This window comes from Thermobia domestica, chromosome 12, assembly GCF_964235325.1.
Source record: "Thermobia domestica chromosome 12, izTheDome1.hap1.1, whole genome shotgun sequence".
Taxonomy (NCBI): domain Eukaryota; kingdom Metazoa; phylum Arthropoda; class Insecta; order Zygentoma; family Lepismatidae; genus Thermobia; species Thermobia domestica.
The window spans coordinates 135,268,590-135,292,935 of NC_137465.1; the positions used below are offsets into that span (position 1 = coordinate 135,268,590).

General features: G+C 30.8%; 1 protein-coding gene across 1 annotated transcript in view; it reads right to left on the reverse strand.

The window, feature by feature from the left end:
• Positions 1–24,346, reverse strand: part of LOC145666671 (ras-specific guanine nucleotide-releasing factor 1-like) — a 997,934-nt gene that overhangs the window by 37,853 nt on the left and 935,735 nt on the right. The window contains exons 21-24 of the mRNA XM_081734144.1: positions 5,465–5,708; positions 4,445–4,624; positions 3,558–3,655; positions 765–849 (exon numbers count right to left, since the gene is read on the reverse strand). Of these exons, the coding sequence (XP_081590270.1) occupies positions 765–849; positions 3,558–3,655; positions 4,445–4,624; positions 5,465–5,708 (607 nt within the window). The remainder of the gene's footprint in view (positions 1–764; positions 850–3,557; positions 3,656–4,444; positions 4,625–5,464; positions 5,709–24,346) is intronic.

Sequence of the window (24,346 nt, forward strand, 5' to 3'; positions counted from 1 at the left end):
AAGACAGATGGGTGGTCAAGCTAGATAGAAATCAAGTGTTATATATATATATATATATATATATATATATATATATATATATATATATATATATACCTTTCATAGTCTCAACTTTCAAGTCTGAGGGAAGAACGAAGTTTACATAGCTAGAACTTAACACAAACATAATACAAATAACGTATGCAAAAACATATGCAATTCAGCTTTCTAAACGTCATAAACTTTTTTTTTTAAAAAAAATTAACGTATGCTCCGAGGCTAGAGGAGACGGTGATGGTGTCGAGGCTGAAAAAATAGCAGATTGAGAATAAGAATGTGGGAGGAAAGGCAGAAACCCGAGAAAGCCCAGGCACATGGTGTTTATCCATTATAAAACTCATTTGGTTTGTTATTTATATTGTTTCTAATTCAACATTTGTTGTATTTAAACAGCATTAAAATGTTAAAAAGACAAAAAAGGCTTTTCAATATTCCAATCTTGTTTGTATTAATTGAAATCATTTTCATTATTTTCAATCTTTTTCGGTGTTTTTTTTTCGGAACAGTAATTTACAATAATATTCAATGATAATGCCGTATGTTATATTAGTTGTAAAGTCTGTGAGATATCAATTGCTCGTCCCTAAGCTTGTACATTAGCCAACATTTACAGATAATGAATTAAAGGTCTATCTTCAGTTTAAATAATACATGATAATAACACTGCTATCATCATTGTAACATATAATACTATTTGTTTCCATATACAAGTATGAAAATTATACCTCGTTAAATCTTCTAGTCATAAGGATGATATGAGGTGCTCTCGTTGACTTGTCCGGCTTCATCCATGCTTGACCAAGAAACTCTCTGAAAAAAGAAATAAAACAATATTTTACGCAATAATGTGAATACTATAAGATAAAATGTAGTACCTATGTTATCTTAAGAAGTACTTTGATTAAAATGATAAATATCTGATCATCACTTACAATACATTAAACAATGTTTACTAATATAATTCTGCTCGTAAGTATTTGCCCCGTTAAAGTCAGTAATGATATCTACTGCTCTCTAAAGTTTATGTAAGCGTTTACCAAGTATAATAATATGAGTAGTTGTATTGTGGAATACGCTTTTAATGTGCTAACGACAGTTAACCACAATACAGTACAGCACGGTTTCTACACATTACTTAAAGCTAACAAGTGTCTGTTTATCCGAGGCAGGGTATAGAATTGGTGCTGCAAAATTAGTCATTCACGGCTGCGTCAGAAACAAGTTTGCTTCAGTTATCTACTATCACTTGATCATAACAAGAGTTTTCAATCTGTAATTTTACTGGTAGAAGATGTGATTGGTTTGTCTCATTGCATCACAATGGGCAAAACAAAGAATTATCAGTAGGAGGAAAGGACATGATCATTGTATTTCATAAGCCAGGAAGATTGGTTAGATCATCCCTTTTCAGCAGCGAGGCTGTAAGAGACATGGATCTATAGTTCAAGGTGGAATCTGAACCACCGTAATATGTTCAAATTTGAAAGCTCTTCTACAGGGAATCAAACACGAGATCTGTGCACCAAAGGCGCGCGCATTAGATAGACCATTGGGAAGGCCATAAGGGGTAGTGTAGTGGTTAACGCGTCGGCACGGTACGCCGAAGATCCCGGGCTCGAGTCCCAGTTCAATTATCTAAGCCGTTTTACCAATTAAAGTCTTTTGAAAGAAGATAAATATTCAATCCCTTGCAATTTTCATCCTATTTATTCGAAATACATCATATCATGAACATAATATTCAATACTAAGGGACTTTGTATGTGCATTGCCTCGTCAATACCATTTGCGCTATTTCTGTTGCAGATGGTCTGGATGTTTGTGATACTGTAGCTTCTTTAATTTGTGACAATGAATAATGAACTGGTATGGTAAGTTTCCATTTAATATGTACATTTGAAGTGTGTAACAATCTGACGCCGTTTGAAAAAAATACAACTTTATGTTGAGTTGGCAACATTGTTGATCTGGTGACAGTGAAACGTATATAAAGTGATTTCCCCTGTCGACATTTAGATCATACAAATTTTCAGAGTTATAAGAGCGTTTCGAAATGAATCATTTCCCCTGCATATAGATATAGAAAATAGAAAAAGTCATAGAATTTGACCTTAAATATCTCATTATGCATAATCAGTATGCGCCATCAATAAATCATTATATACATTATATCCATTATATCCATATATAAAATTAAAACAACAAATGAATCCAGAAGTGGACAAGGAGAAAGAATTACCAGGGAAATATTATCAATCAACATCTACACAGGGAGTTACCATCAGAACGTTACCTAAATATATCATCAAATAAGGAAGGAAGACTCAGGATAAAGAGAAAAGAAAAAATAAGGAAATGTAAAGTAAATGTCACGAGCGCAATGTTGATATATATATATATATATAAAGAGAGAGAGAGAGAGGGTGGTAGGTAACTCCACCGACAAAGTTGAGGTGATTCCTTATATGAAATGAAAGAAAAAAGTTCTGATAAAAATAGGTCGAAAAACGTCTCCTTTCAGAGTTATGAACCGCCGAAAATTCGAAAAATCATGTTTCGAAACGCCCTGCCTTAGAAACTATAGGACCTATCCCAAGCGGTTTAAGGAATTACACAGGAACTAGTATGCGATCTATCTAAATATCCATGTTTTAACATCCTCCGTTATCGGCGAAACGAACGCGCCATTAGTACTTAAAGGAGTATCCCTATACCTCAACTTCCTTTTTACAGTTCGTTTTCACCGATAACGGACCACGGTAGGAAATATATATATACATATTTCACAACATGTTGTGTGATATTTTAATTATCTTCAGGAATGTAATTTATTATATATTATTTTAGGAAAATTAGATCTTGTAGATTGACTAATTATTCCTACCAGATTTTTTCTTTGTTTAGATTTAAAATGTTCCTTTTCGGTACCAAGATTATATGAGGATTATTATAGTTTAACATAGGATCTGAACGACGTTAGATCTCACAGGGAGTCTCCTGGACAATTGCGAATACTCACTATATGTATGGAGCTCCTATTCGTAAAAGAGAAGGTTAAAATATAGTATTAAAATTACCTTGAACAAAAACTGATCATTATTTCTATTAAGATGTGAGTAATTCACATTATATTTTATAGTATTGTCTCTCTTTATTTATTGTTCTAAAATTATTTATTTAAGAAACTTATTACATCCATGTAAAACATTGACATGCTGATAAAATGAAATGTACGATTGACTCACTTGTGTGTGATTCATCTGTATTTAGTAAAGACGGAAACAGAGAAGAAGGAAGAAAAGATAAAAAAATATCTAACAGCATTCAGTACTTATAAATCACAAATTATGTTGTTCATTTATCTTTACACTCATTACATAGTTTTCTAGTAAACTGTTTATTCATTCACATGCAAATACCTATTCGGTAGTTAATACAAAAGACAGTGCGCGCAACTTTTACATGACAAGAAGTAATAAATAATTAAATTAATTTTCACAAATATATATATTTACTTACTCGCTACATATGGAAATAAAAATTTGATGATCTACGTATGTCATTTGTTCTGCAATCTCCAAAGCTGACAATGTTTCAATACTTTCTTTGCTTGGTGTCTGAAAGAGAAAGAGATATACTTCGAATATCGTTTTTAGAATTAACAAGTAAATTTTGAATTCTATAAATACTCAAGCAATTTAGTAACTATACATGATAAAGCACGATATGAAATATCTTATTTGTGAAGTACTTTCTAGAGCTTAAACATATAGTTAGAACAGGAAATCACTTACTTAAATACATATAATTGTGGAAATTTAGGATGTTAGAGCCATACAACGTTGTACAAATTTCATTTTAAAAATTGGAACCAAAGTGTTAGTACTGTTTATTAAGGGTATTTTGCAATTAAAAATGGGAAGAACAGAATGTTTAGTTTAGAAGTCGTAAACTGGGCTATGAAACAAAGATGTATTCTGTCTATACGAAGTCCATAATCAGTTGCGCCAAGACATAATCAGAGTACTCAGCACATCCAACCCTCTGTCTTTGAAAGATGTAGAATATTTAACATGTTTCAAAGGGAAGAGTTATGCTATGAAATACCCCACAGAATTAGGCATAGTGCAATGTCTTTACGGATAGTGGTGACATGGGTGGAAGTAAGAAGGATCCAAACCTTCAGGTTTTGACGAAATTTCTTCAATGTCAGTTGGGTGTAAAGTAGTGCAATAGTTTTCACTAAATAGTGATGAAGCTGAGGAAATGCCAGCTTTGTATCAGAAAGACGTTTACTTTCGCTAGAAGTTTCAAAGAAAAAATACGTATGGGTTGATTCTAAGAAATACTTATTAAATATTTTTGTAATAAGTTATCACATTAAATTTTCCGCATAAAACACTTACCATTGGAGGTGCAAGTAACAAATCCAAATCAACTCTTGTATGTTCTGGTTCCTCTTTAGTAATTAGACGTAATAACTGAGATGCTGCTTTATGTTCAGCTGGAAGCAAAGTTGGAGTGCATATAATATCTTCCAGGAACTCGATTGTCAAATTTTTCAGTCGTTGATCCAACTCAAAGTCCTACAAGAAAATAAATCATTACTTATATAATTAACTCAAAATATTGCGCAAATGAATTCTGTTTATAATTTGGACGAATTAATTTATTTCAGTTTATTTATGAATATTTCTAATTACTTAAATTGTAAACTAAGTAATAAGAGTACGGTATCCTATGCAACGAAAGTGTGCATACCTCTTCATATTACTTTAATACTTTCAGAATGTAGTGTCTTTCACAACATACAGAGAAAATCTCTATAGATATCAGAAATCTAAATTGATTCATTAATTCTAAAGATATTGGAAACAAAAAAAATCTATAAGGCGAATAGTATTATTACTAATGAATGTAAAAACTAGCAATGAACTGACTCAAGAGGATTTTACCTTTACATCCTTCCAGTATGATACATATCCGATAATTATCTGAATATAATCAGACGATTTACTTGTATATGGATTTCCATTATCATGTTTTTTCTCAAGAGTTCAACAACATTAAGTGCTTAAGAGATTACAGGACTAGTAGGTACCTTATCATCCCAAAATTTGGTTGGTTGATATGTTATAAGAGAACTGAAGTGGTAGAAATATTTCCATTTTACTAAAAAGGTTTCCTTCATTTCTGTGCAATCTAACAGAACTATACTTTAAACTCTATAGGATCATAAAGTTTATCTCCATTCAGACAGCTTTCTATTCCAAACAGTTAAACATCCATTGCAGTATAACTGGGTGTCTGATATAACTAAGACATTATTTAAATACTATATTAAAGCATATAATAACTGCAACTGGTTTGTCATTTTCTTTGAATTGACGGCTAATCTTACTTCTATTTACTATAAATAATCATACCTGAGCATGTTTCGAGACCCAGTGTCGCAGGACATTAAGAACTCTCATAGTTGCAGCTGTGGACATTACTGATTCCTTCCTCTTGTTCCGATCACGACAACTGGAACGCATGCTGGTCTCACTAACAATACTAAAACGCCCTGCCGCTCCTCGAGGTGGAACGGGAGGTGGAGAATGATCCCTTGGATTGCTGGATCCGGCTGTTGCTATGGCGAATGCTGCTGCGGCACTTGAACTACTGCTCCTGGGTCGTGACGTAGGGGTAAAATGGCTTTGTTAATTTCAACGTAGTTAGCAAGTTCAACATGTAAAAATACATTTGGGTCTCTCAGATGACCTAGAGTATAACATTGGTTACCTGTTTTATAAGCCTTTTTTCTATATAGCAAAAATGATAGAAATCTTTATATAAAGTAAATCCAACTGGTATTTTATTTCAAAAATTTGATATAATACTTGCAAAAAAGAATCTCAAGTAAATGATTAGCTAGATAATTATATGTACCATGTTTAGAAAAAATAATGTCTAACGTATTCAATTTAATATATGGCAGTAGCTCAAATATTTTAATTGAGTAACACGTCAGTGTTCTGCTAGCAATGTTTACTGTTAAAAATAGAAGACAATATGAAATCATCTTTGTGCTATGTATAGCAATATTTTGTTGCTTATAATTTTGGTGACTTCATTGAATCTGTCATCTTTGTCACAATGCTTAGAAAGACTGCCAGACGAAATTTTAGGAATTACAAAATGTAAATGTATATGAGAATAAAATGCCCCTACCAAGTATTTTTTTCTTTAATTAAGTAATAACTCAAGTCCTCGGTTATTCTTTACCATCATATTTGTTTACTTTCTTCTATACAACTTTGATCAGTTTTATCAGATCGCCAACTGTTTGTGAAATAATAAGTAATCAAATTTCGTAATATAATAACCATTATATTACAATAATGATCTACAGTGAATCAAATATGAGTTTATATTCTCTTAACATGTGTTCTTTGCGTACAATGTAATGCAAAGGTATATTTATACTTCCTATTCCTAAATATAATCTACTACGAAGTTAAAATCTATATGGGATTGTTCTTCACGTTTTTGAAGGAATAAAGAAGAAGAACGAAAAGAAAAGAAATTGGTTAAAATAAAAATTTAAAGAAAATCTTGTGTGGATCCTTCCACGTTTAGACAAATTCACAAAGTAAATTCTCTGTAGATTTCTCTAAAGTAGCACTATATAATATTAAAATGGATCTCGCAGAGATTGGAATACAAAGTAGAAACTGGATGCAGTTAGCTAAGAATAGAAGTCAGTGGAGAGCTTTTGTGAACGCGGCATTGAACCTCCGGGTTCCATAGGCCATACAGTTAGTTAGTTAGTTAGTTAGCACTATATAATGTCTTCAGTTTTCAGATTCAGGGCTGATTGCACATTTCCTACATTTCAAAACACTTTCAGAATTGTGAAAAAGTAATAGGAATATATAGGAATAGGAACAGGAAAAGGGATAAAGAAGAAGAAGAAGAAAAGAAACTGGTTAAAATAAAAATTTCAAGGAAATCTTGTGTGGATCCTTCCATGTTTAGACAAACTCACAAAGTAAATTCTCCGTAGACTTCTCTAAAGTAGTACCATATAATCTGGCTTCAGAATTTTCAGATTTAGAGTTGATTGCACATCTACGTTTCGAAAAGAATTTCAGAATTGTGTTCTAGCTCTAGTCCAGCTGATCCATGTCCAACTTTAATCTCAGATATTTTTTGGGTAAAAAAATGTCTCTATAACTAATATCTCTGTATTATTAGTGATTTATATATATATATATATATATATATATATATATATATATATTTGTAATACCGTGTGAATTCTTTTATTTGAAATGTTACAATAGTCCAGAGATTTGATGTTTCTTTCCTAGATCCCTTATTTATCCCTTGTCTTGTTCCTAATTTTGTGAAGAGCTACAATCCATAGTTCCCCTAAATATTTCTCAAGTCACTCTGTAGGATAGCCATGAATGAAATTTTAGTTCAATATCCCATGGTTGTGTCCTTTAAACTACATGAGACGAATGATCAATGAAAGTGAATGATTGTAAAATTAATTTTTTATGTTCTCCCACCTGGAATCAAACCCAAAGACGCACACGTTAGCCACTAGAGCAGTGAGAAGGGCTGTAGGGTAGGGTAGCTATGTTTTTCTCGATTTCAATTTTTTTTCTCTTAATTTCGTATTCCTTTTTCAGAACACAACGTACAAACACTTGGAAGAGTTTTTCCAAATATTATTTTAAATAGATGTTGCATGCAGATTGAAAAATATATATACGTAATTTCCCAATGATTTTTCACGAATTTTGATGTGAAATTTACTTTCGTTTTGTATGTTAATAAATTAATTAAACTAAATCTACAATTATTTGTTTTTTACCGTAAGCTTAATTTTAGGGTGAATGTTACCAGACGATATTTCAAGAAACTGAGTTGAGTTTCATTTTTATAAAGAACTACGCCTGAGACCTCTTTAGTAAATTTCAAAATAGAAGTCTTCAAAAATTCTAATTCAGATTGACGAAGGACATCGTTATCTACCAATAAAAATAGAGAATTACCAATTGTCTACTCATCTATCTGAAAATTCTAATTTCAAATTCAAAATAGTAATATTTTACACCAATTTGCAGAAGCGTAATGACTTATACTATTTTAAATACCACAAATATACATACTTTATACCTAAAACGTAGTTAAGGAGTCTAATGGTCGTAACCTCGCACAAAATTTAAAAAAAAGATCAAAATAGAAAATGGATTACTTTACTCCGAGGTTTAAGCTCATTAAAAAAAAATCATCAAAAGATTTACCTAAGTAAACAGGCCAAATATTTCGAAAAATATTTAAAAAAAAAAGAAGTTTTTACATTCATACGACTGTGTTTCACACACACACACACATACGCATACACATCAAAAAAAGAAAGAGAAAGAAAGAAAAAAGAAATCACAATACAAGACCATATAAAGAATGCAAGGAATAAAAAACGAATTTTAGATCTATCTCAAAATCTGGAATATAATAGTTCATATGACATTAACGAAACAAAAAAATATTATTTAAATTCAACAATAATTCAGAGAGATTGTTTATGAAGTCACTTTCTTACTAAAACACAAAATTCTTGGTTAATTTGGACAAGAGTCAGTTATACTAGAGCTGGAACACAATTTTGGGTGTATTTTCGGTATGTAAAAGACGTTTCGCTAATGAAATCTGGCAACTCTAAAGCCTGTTAACACGATGTATCTTAGTTACACGTGAATACGAACTCTGGGGAAGTTATGTTTTGTGAAATTGCTTAATGGTACGGATCTACGCAGATTTCCTTCTCAATTTTTACTTTAATTCCAGTTCTCTTTCGTTTTTTATTCTTTCAAAGATCTGAAGAATTCCATGTACATTCGAAACGTTTCTGTTGGTTCATACCTAGGTATATACACGAGTGGCAAGCCCAAGGATAATTATACATCTTATTACGAAACACTAGTCACACTAATACAATAATAATGGACTATTTTAATTCATTAAATTACGTAAAATATGCTTTAAAATGAAGTTCAATGTATATAATTCTACTGCTGAATTATTTCATGCTTTCAGACAGACAATTTTTTGTTGGAATATTTTATGTTTAATCTTTTTTATTTTTTTTTTTGGTGAAATATTACGAATTCGTATATAAATATAAATAAATTATTATCACTGCAAGGAATGACGTTACAAAAATTTGACATATACTAGAGAAAACAAATATTTCATGAAAGTTATTGCGCAAAATAAGTTTATAATATATAATAGATATTCCTCAAAACGATTATTGTTATCATAAATAGAATTATTTTTCCGGTATATTTAAAAATTGCATTGGATTGGATTTGAGTTTAGTGTCTCGCTCAGCAGCGAAGCTATATGAGACACGGACCTATAGCTTAACGTGGAATTCAAACCATATGAGCTCTCGCCGGAAATCAAACCCAGGTCCCCACGCGAAAGGCTTGTAAACTATACACATAACCACGAGGGAGCTCGGCATATTTAGAGAGAATTAAGATCAATTGAAACTTTTTATTTCCTTTACAATGTGTTAAGATTATGTTAGTATCTATTGTGTATTGTGTAGTATATTGAACGTTCAAAATACTAAATTTTTATTCGAATATAAAAGTAATTTTATTTTCTTTCATAGTTTTAAAGAATACTGTACTTTTATAACTACATGAACAGAATTTGATTCTGTTTGTTAAAAGTTTAGTCAATCAAGCAAGAAATGCATCAGTATCGTAGAACTGAATTAACAAATAATTTTTCGACTATTATATGAAAATAGTACCGGAAAACTTACTCAACTTTTTAATGACTATTTAAAGAGATATTAGAGAAGTTTTTAGACAGATGCGTTTTTCATCTTTTGAGACAAAAACACAAATAATACTTTATAAAAATCTACCACTGGCGTCTCCGCTCGGAAGGGGAGCTATTTCCAATTATATTTGGTGATTTCCGATACCTTTCTCGGTTATCATGAGTTTGCTTTCCTTTGGAGCGGAGAAGTGAGCAACAAATAGATTTCTTTAATCAGGGGTAAAAGTGAATCTGAAAAGGTAGGGGGATGATAGGTATCGGCATGACATCATGCCGTCCCACCTGGCTATCTTTACCCGTTGTAATTTCTTAGGAATAGGGAGGATGCCGTACATGTTTTTCGGAGGTGGGGGACGGCGTGCCCCTGCGTTCCCTCGCACTTTTACCAATGCTTTTAATACAAATAATATGCGCTGTGCGACAAATATATTACAAGTACACGTACAAGTACAAGTACAAAGGAGATTCTTATATATGTTAGGTTGCTACATCTTGTGTTGGTGTTTTCCATGACGAATAAGCTGTATTCTGATATTAACGAACGGAGGAGACAATCGTTTCCTAACAGACCAACTCCTGTATAGATGCGGAATCAATAATACACAAAGAGTGAAAAAGTGCATGACTGGACCAGGACTCGAACCCGAGATCTTCAGCGTACCGTACCGTAATCTCGGAACGGACTGGGTAGTGTACTGGTTAACACATCGACACGATACGCCGAAGATTCCGGGTTCGAGTCCCAGTCCAGTTATACACTTTTTTACTCTTTGTGTATCATTGAATTCGCCCCTATAGAGGAGTTGGCGTATTAAAAATAGATCTTCTCCTTTCGTTAATATAATGATAGTGCAGCTGTGAGAGGTATTCTGAATATGGACACTGGATTGTCCAAGCACAACAGGAAGTTGTAGTCTGAGTGAAAATAAACCAACTTCAAGAATAACAGAGTGTATGGCTGTTCTGGAAACGGACTGGGAAGATTAGTGGTAAATGGATCGACACGGTACGCCAAAAATCCAGTGTTCAAGTCCCGGTACAGTCATGAACTTTTTCACGCTTTGTGTATCAATGTCTTCTGATAGTTGAAATGTTGCTATACAAATAACTTATTGCACATTTTTTCTTAAACTTAATTTCAGGAATGCATACAAATTGGCCTGTATGGTTTTTATTGAAGATTAGACAAATGTTCATACATCAAAAACGGGAATGAAGTTTCTTTCAAAGGTACCTAGCATTGGAAAACACGGAATGGTTAGCAAGGCAATCCGATTTAAATACATATGATTTATTTTTTGAAGAAATATGAAGAGTGGGATCTATAGATACAGTCTTCAAGATATTGCTATATTGAAAAATGACATTCTGCACAAGGTATTACGAATTTCTTAGAAAATAGTGGCCTATATTATGGGATAGTTTCAAGAACACCTATAATAATATGTGTACAAGCAGATAGAAACCCCGCAGGTATAAATTTAAAAGATTGAAGTATCATTGTTTAGCAGTGAGAGAAACAAGTTTTAATATTAATTTTGAAATGCGTAGAACAACTTGCTAATAAACTAATTTTGTTTAAAAAAAGAAAAAGAAACTTGTGTCAGGTATGGTTTAAAATTGCCAGGTTTACTCACCACACCTTACATTGTTTACGCAATATTTTAATTAAAAGAAGAGAGGAGACATATATACTGTTCTTTAAATAAGCCTGTAGAGTATATACAAACATTTTAATGCACGTTAAGAGTCCTTAATCTAAAACATCTTTTATAATCGATTGTTTCTGCAAATTGCAAGTGCACGTCTAGTTATCCTTGACTTCAGGCGCAAATAATCGAAAACACAAAAAAACTGGTACCGTTGCTAATAGCCTAATTGGTAAAACATTCTTCCACTAACTGAAGAATCAATTTCCCACTTATCAACAATTACATTTTTCTGTGATATTTCAAAACTTACTTCGTTAACCTTCAAAGTAATCTGGTACATGTATATAAGAGATACAAAATGCACAGAGTAGGCATAGGCAATGAAACCATTTGGTTGTTTAGTACGAGATAAAATGTTATTTTCTTGAAGACATTAGCATTATGAGTAGAATTTTCTGTCATCTTATTTTAGCCCATTAGGCTGGATTAGTGAGATTAAACACTAACTGTCCCCGTATGTTATATACAAAAACAGATGAAGATATCCAGAAAAACTCTGATTACAAGGTATCCTATATTGCTGCATGTTCGTTAATCCAACATGAACCCAGCATATTAAGGTTTTACTTAAGAGGCAAAGAAAAACGATATTATATAAAATGTAATTATTTTTTGTAGAGATAATACCAATATGTATTACTTTCCAAACTGATTAGTATGCCTCTTCAGTAAGAAATTAGAAGGTGGGAGTTATTAATGTAATACGCAATCAAATAATTATTGTGAAGTAATCATACGAACTTTCATGCTTCTATCTTTCGTTTCAGTGCATAGAATTCTATCAAAATTATCAGTTTCTAATTGATTATGTTGGTCACTATTTAACTTAAGATTTAATTTTTATTGGAATGTATTACAATTCTAAGTAGCTGATTAACACATGCATTGTGCAAGAAAATATACTAAACTTCGTTTAAGGCTTCCTGAACTAAAAATAAAACCCAACATATGATAATATTTGCTATCAAAGAGCATGTATGTACAAGCCTAACTAAAAGAGCACAAATAAATTGGAAATGTAAGGAATTTTATTGTTTTAATTGACATATTTGAGATTGATGGTCTTCATGCTCGAGGTGAATACATGCGTAGTGCAATATAGAACTACTTTTTGTGTATCCAGACTTAACTACTGCTTCTTAAAAGTGAGACGTATTTGCATAATATACGTGAAAGGAGTCTGAAGTCTACTTTCTAACTGTTATATACTCTATACTAAACTTCATGAGAAAGAAGAACTAGGACTCAGCGTTGCTTACCTATAGCCTTTTACTGACCTAAAGAAAGAACAAAATTGTTAGATCGAACAGCCAGCTTAGATGATATGACTGAAATTAAGTAATAAATTTTATTGATAAGGTGGAAAAGTTATCGACGATACATCTTAGAAATGCAAGTTCAAGTTTTATATGTTTTAACTGTCAGTGTACTTAAAAAGAGAAAAACTTACATTAATATTTTCGTACCTTAGTACGAGTGGGACAGTGGGGTATATTATAGAGCAAATTTCTAAATATATATCATTAGAAACACAAAATATTATTAAAAATATCTGAATGTAATCCGGTTGTAAATTTCACTACAAACTAATATTCTAAAAATTAAATAATCTTTCAAAGACATCATTGTAAATTCTCAAATATGTGATCTTCATCCAACATTAGTTATACATAGTTGTATAAAACCTTTGGATAATCCTATGTCATATCTACAAAATAGAAATTGATATATTTAAAAATACAATACTATCTTCAGTTACAAGAATATTAGCAACATGTAACTTTATAATTACAGACGTCCTAACTTCTATTGATTTTTTTTTAATCGGGAAAGTTATATACATATTTCTGTTTCCAAAATTTTTATTTTCTATATATAAATGAATTTCCAATGTACACATAAAAGAACTTATTTAATCCAAATAATAGTATCTAAAATAACGTCATTTACTTAGAATTTAGAACTATTTTATTTGTAATTTAACTTTATTCACTTCTATATTACAAGCTTGTATTCCCCTTAAAAAATTCTACATTATATTCCTCTATGATTATTTGAAGCTGAATAAGTTAATCAAAAGTGAAATAAAAAGTGGTAAATCGACTTTTCATCTCGGAAAAGGATTTAATATACCCTTATAAGATGAAAATAATAAATATTTGTATAGTTGCTTAGAATAAATATTTTCAACACAAACAATTATAGCCTTTCTGTGTGGTATGTTCCTGTAAAGTAATATTCAATTCATGTAGTTGCATATTGATATGATGTACAAATAAAATAAATATACCACAAATAATAATGTTAGTGCAATTTGGTTGTTACAATGTTCTTTTAATAATAGATAAATATGATTGGCAAGCAGATGAAATTTCTAATATAACTAACGTATTTACTTCAGTATAATATTCATCAAAGTGAAAAAAGGTAATTCTCAAGTAACAAGTTAATGAGAATGTTTTGAAAATACCAGCTGAAGAAGTTTTCTTTAACGTTAAAAATTTTACAACAGTAACATTAGATTTTTTTTATTACCAAGAAAATATATTTGAAAAGAAACGAAATATAAAAATATAAAATATAGGCAACCAATGTTGTTATAGATCAGCTGATGACCCAACAAGCTGATAATACTTATTTTTTTGTTGCTAAATATTGTTCACCTTAATTACATACATTATTTATTTTTATTTCAGAAAGAAATAAAATATAAGTACAAGTCAAAGTTTTTAATAAAAATATTCAGTTTATTACAGATAAAATAACACAACTTAGTTTAAACCAATTAAATATTACTAGTTGCAAAATATATGCCGACTTTCTCAAGTTTACCACGTTGCAGATTTAAAATATATGTATCAGAACATTATAAACTAACTTGTACTTAAGGAGTTGAAGTTTTGCCAGCTAACAAAATTTCTTAATGATACAAGTTAAAATTCATTAATACACAAATAATTAATATACATAACTTTAAACAAAGAAATTAGAACGCTACATAATTTTTGTTTGTTTAATATACTTTGCCGTTTTAACAAAAGAGACACTGACCAAAGCTTAAAACTTTACTTTATTTTAAATTATAATTTGTTACTGTTTCGGATATCTAGCATATCCTTCTTCAGACACGAAGTAGAAAGAATTTAAACTCTGTTATAACAACATTTATATATATGTCTGTATTTTCATTAATTTCGATCGTGTCTGAAGAAGGATATGCTAGATATCCGAAACAGTAACAAATTATAATTTAAAATAAAGTAAAGTTTTAAGCTTTGGTCAGTGTCTCTTTTGTTAAAACAATTAATCCAAAGCCATGAATAGTCTTACTATACTTTGCCGTAGATGCACTTTATTCCTACTCTCTCTTTTTCTCTCTCTCTCTCTCTCTCTTACAGATAATTCTCTCTTATGCATTTGTGATGATATGCTTCAGCAGAACTTGACCTATTCGACTTTTTTCTGGCCCTTTTCACAATTAGAAATATTAGCTAGTAGATCTTTGAAGTTGACAGATGAATATTTGAATAATAAAAAGAAAACAAAACAAACGAAATTACTGCATCATAATGTTTTCAACATATTTTGTCGAAGGGAATATAAATAGAAATGTTTGCAATATCAGTAGAAGGGAGGAGCGGAAAAATCACAGAATCAATGGTTCATAAACCATATATTTTAGAATTCAGGGAACAATATAAAGATAAATATGAAAAATTAATGTATTTTATTATTACTTTACTTCGTAAAACACAGAATTTATCTACAATATTAAGGAAAAGTTAAGTTCCCATAAATGTTGAAATTTACTTCGTGTAGATATTTAAAAAACTATTAACAAATCTTTGTATGAAGTTTTCCTTTTTTTCTTTTTATCCCATTATATCAAGAACCGCACTGTTCATTTTCGCAAAACTAGTATTCCTTTGGAAGTATTTTATCTTCTAAAAGTTGAAAATGATTTATCTGAATTCAGCAGTCTTCCACAAAAATTATAGAAAATATAATTTATTTTAAAGTTGTGAAATTTTGTACTATTTTTAGCATATTTATTCAGAAGTAATAACAGAAGGCATACGATTATAGGGAGATTATCTTTGAACATAACTATGTAGCTGCTGATGTACAGTTATAAAAATAATTTTTATAATATAGAAACAATGTTAAGATTACGAAATACAATGTGACCTAATGTAATAAGCCAAGACACGTTGATGTATATTGTTAATGGATACCTAATTTCCTCATCTTTCTGTTTTTGGAGAGAAGAAATGATGCGTCTTATAAATTCATGTCTTATGTAAATTGAAATGGTTTGATTGATGCAATTACTAAGACATTTTATGTTTAAAAGCTATAACGCCTGCTATTAACGTTGTTTACTGACACACAGATATAATTTATATTAAAATAAAATGTAGTATATAGACAAACGCACACGTTTTTATACCATTTGCTGTAATAAGGAACATCATATCATTTTGTAGATAAAAGATGAATTTACACAAGACAATATAACTATTGACTAATCATAAATATACGTATTTAAAGCTCTTAAAGATATCACGTCAAAGATTACTAGAATAGGTAGCCAACAACGATAAATTATTTACTACTTGATTTATTTACTATTAAAATTATGCAAAATAAGATCAAGTGGAAAAATGTCCTACAATGCAAGTGTTCAGATTTCACTTGGGTTACTACAATCTCTGTAATCCTCATAGTTAGAGAAAAGAATGATCAGGAGATAAAGAAGTCAAAATCAAATTGCCTGCAGTATTAAATTTTGAACTTTATTTTATTCTGAGATGAATTATCGACCTAAAATGCAACTCGTAAACTTAATACTAGAAACTAACGATTTCTCAACAGAATTATAGTAGACTTTTTGTCCAAATAAATCTGTTAAGAAATACGATATATCAACTTGAGATTAGGTTAGTAAAAATGATTATGCAAGACATAATCTAAATTTAAAATAAAGTACTTACAAATTCTATGGAATTAGAGAAAAATTCTTCCAATAATTTCGACCACATTCTGCTGCAGTCATAATCGAGGGTAAAATGAATAAGGAAAGTAGAGTGAAAAGACTTCTAATATAGGCAATGAAGTAAATAACCCTCTGAACAAGTAATAAAATAATAACCATCTAGAAATAAAAAGAATTTTAGCCAACACAGAGAAAATCTAGTACTTGTGTTATGTCAGAACAAAACAAGCATTGCAAATTTATATTTTTGTCATTGAATTCTGTTGATTGGTATCAATATTGTAATGTCCTACATGGCGTTGTGTATAAACAATTCTACACGCCAGTGTTTACAAACACCACCACGTGTTTTAGCAAAAGGATTCCACACACCAGATGGATCTATCACCTGCAGACGACAGGTTACTGGCTCCTCCATGGAGCAGACGATAACAACGGAGCAGCAGCGCCACCACCGCCCGAGGACCTTTATAAATTGGCTGGACGACGGCAATTCTGTACCAGTTCACCGGTGACGCTCCTATTGTTTGCTTCGGAACATTAGGAGTAATCTAATCCCAGGCCTCTAGTCTGCTTTGGAACTATGCCTTTTCTTTCTCCTGGGCTAGCCTGCTTCGGGGCTTTGTCGGGAATCCCAACCTCAGCCGCTTAGCCTGCTTCAGGGTTCTGTGGCCATCTAACCAACCCATTGCTTGCTTCGGAGCTTTGGGCCCCTAACTCCACTCTGCCTAGCCTGCTTCAGGGCTTTGCAGAGATCCTCTCTGCGACCTTACTGTCAAAGACTACCTATAACTAACCTTGTAAATTTGGAGAGATTATTTGTATACTATTTTGTAAAAATACTTTTTATAGTAGAACTTTTATAATAAGCTGGTAGCGGGAGTCGATTCCGGACACACTTTTTACTACCGCTCTCCTATAAACTATATGGGACAAAGTATTACAATATTATAATACTCAAATATTTTTGTTTCACGAAGAACATTACCATAGGTTTGCAAGACCTTCTTTCTTTCGCCATAACATAAGTACTGTGGTTGTTTTTGTTGGTTGGAATTGGTTTTATTTTATTTTTATATTATTAATATTTTATTCATTCACACTTTTCTTTTACCTCTTTTTTCACCTATTTACCTCGCCCTCAATAATGACTGCAGCATTCTAGCTAAAATTATAGGAAGAAACATTTCGTAATTTTATGAAATGAAATATGTTAGTACTTTAATTTTAATCTAGGTTTATCATAAATATGATTGATTATGGGAAAGATTCAAATGGAAGACATATAAAATAAAATATAATATTTAGAGTTCCATTGAATGAAATAAGGAAGTTTCATCTAGTCATGTCAACCACTTAAGGATGAAAAAACACGCAAATTAGATTAAAAACGATGTTCTAGAAGACTCAGTAAACAGACAACAATTATACAATACTGTTAATTACAACATTAATGATAAAACGTACACGTACGGAAAGAAAGAGTGGAAAGAAGGTAGTGTTGTCAAATTATGATGTGGTTTTAATGAGCAAAGATGTTAAAATATTACGGTCCTTATCTTTTTGAAAAATATTCAATAAAACAATGAGAGTCCTTATTAATATAAACGTGATTGGAGTTGTTTATTATTATTATTATTATTATTATTATTATTATTATTAATAATAATAATAATAATAATAATAATAATAATAATAATAATAATAATAATAATACGAAAGCTTCAAAAACTTATATACTTCCTTTCTACGTTTTATTCGGTTTGCTGTTACTATCGCTTTTATGGAGCTTAACTTCCCTGTCAACAATAAGGTTATATGAGAAACAGACTCACAGCTTAATGTGGAATTTCAACCACATGATCTCTCACTGGGTCGAAGCAGCATCTGCCACGCAGACTGTGCATACGCTTATCATATAGAATTTATTTCATGTTTCTTATATGTGTAAGTCATTTGTTTAATATTTAAAACGTAACAACATAAAATTAACTGAGTGAAATTGCTACACTGATCAAAATCAGTTTCTGAAGTACATTCTGAAAAACTAACTTGATATTAATAAATAATAACATATAAAACACTACTCAAGGTTTTATGAACAAATCAAGGCATGATCTTAACAGTTTTTTTTTTAATCAGAGCCAAAATTTTCAACTATCTTTAATTACGGAAACAATAATATGAATTAACATTAATTCCTTTCTCCTGCTGTAATACACGTCTTCTTTGTTCTTAGTTTTATGTTGGAGTTCAGATATTTTATAATTGCTGTCTTCTTTGTGATTTTTATGTAACTTTTACTTATATCTTTTAACTTAATTTCTATTTTTTTAACCCTTGATAATGTCGTAGAAACGGTTAAGAGAGGAACTTCCTTCCATCGTTCAATTGAACTGTAAGAGCCAATTTGAATAATATATATTCACAGTTCGTTCAATAAGTTCTAGGATTACTTCGAACGAAAGTACTTAACCATACCAGAAAAAATTAATAGCACATAGAACCTTTTTCGCGCCCCTAACTCGCGGGACTGGTCGTAGAGACTCTAGGACACCCTATAAAAGTCATCTGATGTACTGCTATTCATGATAGCCGTCATATTTGCTTGAATCGGTGCAACATCCTCAAAATGTTTCCCTTTAAGGGAAAATTTGAGTTTAAAGGAGAGGATGAAGTCCAATGAGCCTAAATTAGGCAAATATAGGGTTGTTCAAGGACCGTGGCCCTACTTTTAGAAAAAAAAAATGACGCACAAAAAAACTGGCGCCGGCAGATTATCTTCTTGTGCGTCAATTTTTGGCAAAAAGAGGGGTCATAGTTCTTGAACACACCCTATATTCACCTGGTTTTACTCCAGAGGACATCATCCTTTCCCTTAAGCTCAAATCTCGCTCTCATGGGGGAGCGTTTTGATGATGTTGCATCAATTCAAGCGAATGTGACAACGGTGCTGAACAACATTCCAGTGAACAACTTTCTTAGGACATTTCATAGCATTTACAACCATTCCTGCGAATGTGTGTGGCGATAATAATAATAATAATAATAATAATAATAATAATAATAATAATAATAATAATAATAATAATAATAATAATAATAATAATAATAATAATAATAAATAAACAAATAAATAAATACAGAAAAAGTTGTTGGTCATTAGTAAACCTAGTATAATAGCCTTTCCCTAGCAAATTTAAGACTGTTGCATCTCCAAAGTTATTTAGAATTGTACACCCATGTATATGATATTTGTTTCACTCAGAGTAATTGACACCATCACCCACCAAAATAACAACAACATTCTACTTATAGGTTTCTGTAATTTCTGAATTTCCTTAGAAGCTTTTGACTTTCTCTTGGAGTCTTGGTTATGGAGATTAAAAACAGGTAGAAAAAGAATAGAAACATCAGGAATAACCTAAAAGAATAATCTATTCTTTTACTTTCTGTAGTTAACATCCATGACTAAGACTCCAGGGAAGAGTCGAAAGCTTGGAAGCTTAAAGGAAATTCAGAAATTACAGAAATATGTAAGTAGGATGATAGTTAGAATTCCTGGGTGTGGTTTTGCATTGTATGATAACAACATATTTTGAAAAATTTTGAAAAGTTTTGGATTTTTAACCAAAAAGTAGAAATCTGGTGCTGTGCTCATTAGCAATTTATTAGGGTACAGAATTATGGGGATAGATGCTTGTGTCAGCTAATATATTACAGACGTACAGAAATAAGATTTTCGAAAGAATGCTCGAAAAGGAGGTATAGACTGTTACTGGAAAATACGAAGAGATAATAGGTATTTTCTTATATTGATAAATACTGAACAGAGAGAAATTATGTGGTGCCATATTATAGTGATGTAGAGTTTGCCTATTTCATAAAAAATAAATTTCACACATATATTCAGTAGGACATGACTACCATTAATTTAATAATGTAAGCATTAATGATAGATACGGAATGTGACAAAAGAGCTATTTCTGATCCGATTCTATAAAAGTATAAACTCATATACAGAAATGTTTATCATTAATTAAGGAAAATGTCCTCTTAGACAGTCATTCGAAACGTTTTATATTGTAATGGAAATTTGAATAAACTGAATCAAAAATGGCTTTTCTTTCTTACACAATATTTCCGATTAATTTGAAAATAAATTAACGAATTTTACATTTTTTCACTTAATGAAAATGTGAATTTATTTTCTGCATATCAGAGAAAATATTCTTACAATATTTCATTAAGCATCTTGAAATATTATAACAAATTATTGCAACTTAATAGAATACATTAAACATATATTTGTGTTTGCCGTTGATATACTATTTCTAATGAGATAGATTATAATCTTATATTAATTATACTAAAAGTAAATGTGAACAATTTAAAAAGATTTTTTAATTTTATTTTTCAGTGTTACCAATAGGTCGTACTCAACTCTAGTGTAGAAACTGAACACTTTTTATTAAATTGTGATGAGTCCTCATTAATCGCTTTCAAGTGTTTCATGAATATTTGAAACTTTTACCTAATTATATAACTCCAGATATTTTTAATTTTGAAAGCACATACACACACACATATAAATGTTTAATGTAAACTTAATAGAATTAATCAATTTATATATATATACATATATATATATATACATATATATATATATATATATATATATATATATATATATATATGTGTGTGTGTGTGTGTGTGTGTGTAAATAACGATGCACACTTGCGCACAAATCAACTTACAACATATTTCACTGTTGGAAGTAAGGTAATGGAATAATTTAACAAAAATTAAGAAAACATCATTTTGGAAAGTAAAGAAAAAGTATTGATGTCAATAAATTTGTTTTCACAAATGGAAAGAAGTGAGGAAAGATACAGAAAAACTTATAGCTGGACGGGCAGGAAATAACCGAGGCCTCTCACATAATGGGAGAAAGATCTACAATTATACAGCTAACAGTACGATGAGTTCTCACAATCGAACTTCAATGTAATCATCTTGTTTCTAATGAAAGCAAAAGTTGATATTTTTAAGTCATAGAGAACAGAACAGATTATTCCAATAATTTTAACAGCTAAATGCAGCTGTCACTCTTAAGGATGGAAAGACAAGGACTCGTAAAAGCCACGTAACTTTCCTTGTTTTGTCGCACATGAAGACTGCAGCTGCATTTAACTGTTGAAATTGATTTAAATTATTCTTTCTATAATAAATAAATAAATAAATAAAATAAAATCATTTCTGAACTTAGATGTATTTTGTTCATATTCCCGCATATGATGTTTCTAGCAAGTAAGCAAGTATTTGTAGGGGGATTACTCACAATGTTTGAAATGTTCAATAGGATAGGCAGCAAGTAGGAAATCAAAACGATTTCGAAAATCCTATCAATTGAATGATTAGCTTTTTATGTGTTCTACAATCTCTAACAAGGGAGCAAATATATTTGAAAGTTAAACGTACAGATTATAATTGCATAACGTCCTTAAATTGTGTATTTTTAATTGTTACCTGTCCATAGTCCAAAGTATCTTAACACACAACATTCAAGCAGACTTAAAACAACTGGACACATTCTCACTCCTGTAATTACCATGCCTAACAATCTCATGTAAGAGAGTTCACACTAGTCAAACACCAATACTTACACAAACTTCATGCAGTGGTTTAGCAAGTTCATATTGTCATACTGTACATGCAAACTACATTCAATACAGACTATGGAAGGGTAACTGCTAGTCAACAATATATATATATAAAGATTTTTCAAAAACTTTATAACAGAACTCATTTCATTGCTCTGATTTAATTAAGAAAGTATTTTTTTAAATGTTCCTCTTGAAAATGTATTATTAAGAACACAACACACAATTATAGAACTTGGAGAGGCTTTCAATATAAATATAAGTCTACGCTTTCAAGGGCTGACAAATTATTTTGATATTCAGTGGAGCCAAATTGTTCAGTAAATTTCAAAATCAGCACTAAACTTTCTATTTATCGACGAAAATATTTATTTTATTTTTATTTTTTTTATTTTTCATTTCATTGAACAACTTCTAACGTCCTCACTGCTCCAGTAAAATACCACTGAACTCCCTCCACTTATACACAACTCAAATAACCAACAAATAAGGACGATTTTTTCCATTAATGTTTTTTTGTTATATATATATATATATATATATATATATATATATATATATATATATATATATATATAGCTAATTACGTATCCTTAAGTTTAGACCCATGATTTTTTAAAAATTACACGCAGTTCAATTGCCTATAAAATTCTTCTTCAACTATTTACTTAACTCAGAATACTGAGAGTAAACTTACTTTGTTCAGATATTTTTGATAAAATACTCTACTCAAGACCATTGTATGTTTCCTGTAGCAATTATTAGTATTTATTCTTAATATTTATTTATTCTTTATTTACTATTAATATTTATTGTCCTTTCCTATAATAGTCAACGTTTATAACAGATTACTTAAAATATTCAAATAAGAACTTTAAAACTGTCCACCGTATTGTTTGTTTTTCTTCTTCACAATCATTATAAGCAGAAACTATCTCGCAAAGGCTCAACACGGAAAAAAAAGATATACAATATTTCATATAAATATCTATGAAGAGCCGCAGTTGCTGTGGTAGAGCATTTACATCTGGTGCTGGGGTTCAATCCCAGCTCCCGCTAAGTGAACTTTGTGGTGGACAAACATCGTGTGCGTGGGATTCCTCGGGGTCCTCCCATTTCCTTTCACTCTATTCATTCCAGCATTTCATTCATTTCTCATCATCACCGTCCTTTAGCCTAGCCGGCAGAACTGTGCGACGTAAAACTGAAAGATTTATTTTTTATATCTATGGACTAACAGGCATAAACTAACGTACAGTATAATACTTTTATTAAGTATCATATTAAGTTAAGACAAGTAATTAACTCTTCACAATGTTAAGCAAAATCAAACAGAACTATAAAGATGTGAATCTGAAAGGCGTGCCAAGTTGGTGATTAGTAGAAACTAAATTTAATCTTTTTTTTTTTTTTTAAGCCTGTAGAACGCAAGCCTTAAATTATACACTACTTGGCGTTGGTATGACTTCTACTTTTCAATTGTGAGCTTGTTTCTCATCAATTTAATTAATAAAATGGCTTATTATTGAAGTAGAATCTGCCAAGAAGTCAGTTACATCGATTATAATATATTTGGAATCCTGCACAAGAATTTCTATTAATTATATTTCCTTTCATACGGAAATAGTATCTGATTATTGTGTATATATATATATATATATATATATAGTATGGCGCTAAATTCGTTGTACAAAAGCACAGGAGTGATTCCTGGAAGTAAAACAAACAAAAAAGTTCCAATAAACCTAGGGCTAAAAACCCCATCGTTTACGTGTTATAGGCTGCCGAAAACATGAAAAAATTAATTTTAAAGGTTCATAACTCCAAAACTATGGGACCTACTGTAGTCGGGTCAAGACTTCACTTAGGAACTAATACGTACCCTATCCAAAAATGTGTGTTTCAGAATCCTGAGGTGTTTCCACAACTATTTTAAAGAGGGAGTTTGACTACGGACATATGATATAAAGTACTCTGCAACTACCCTCATAAAAATTGTTGCGTGAGTACCTTAGGATTCTAAAAAATGTATTTTTGGATAGAGCACATACTAGTTCCTAAGTGAAGTCCTGACCCGACCCG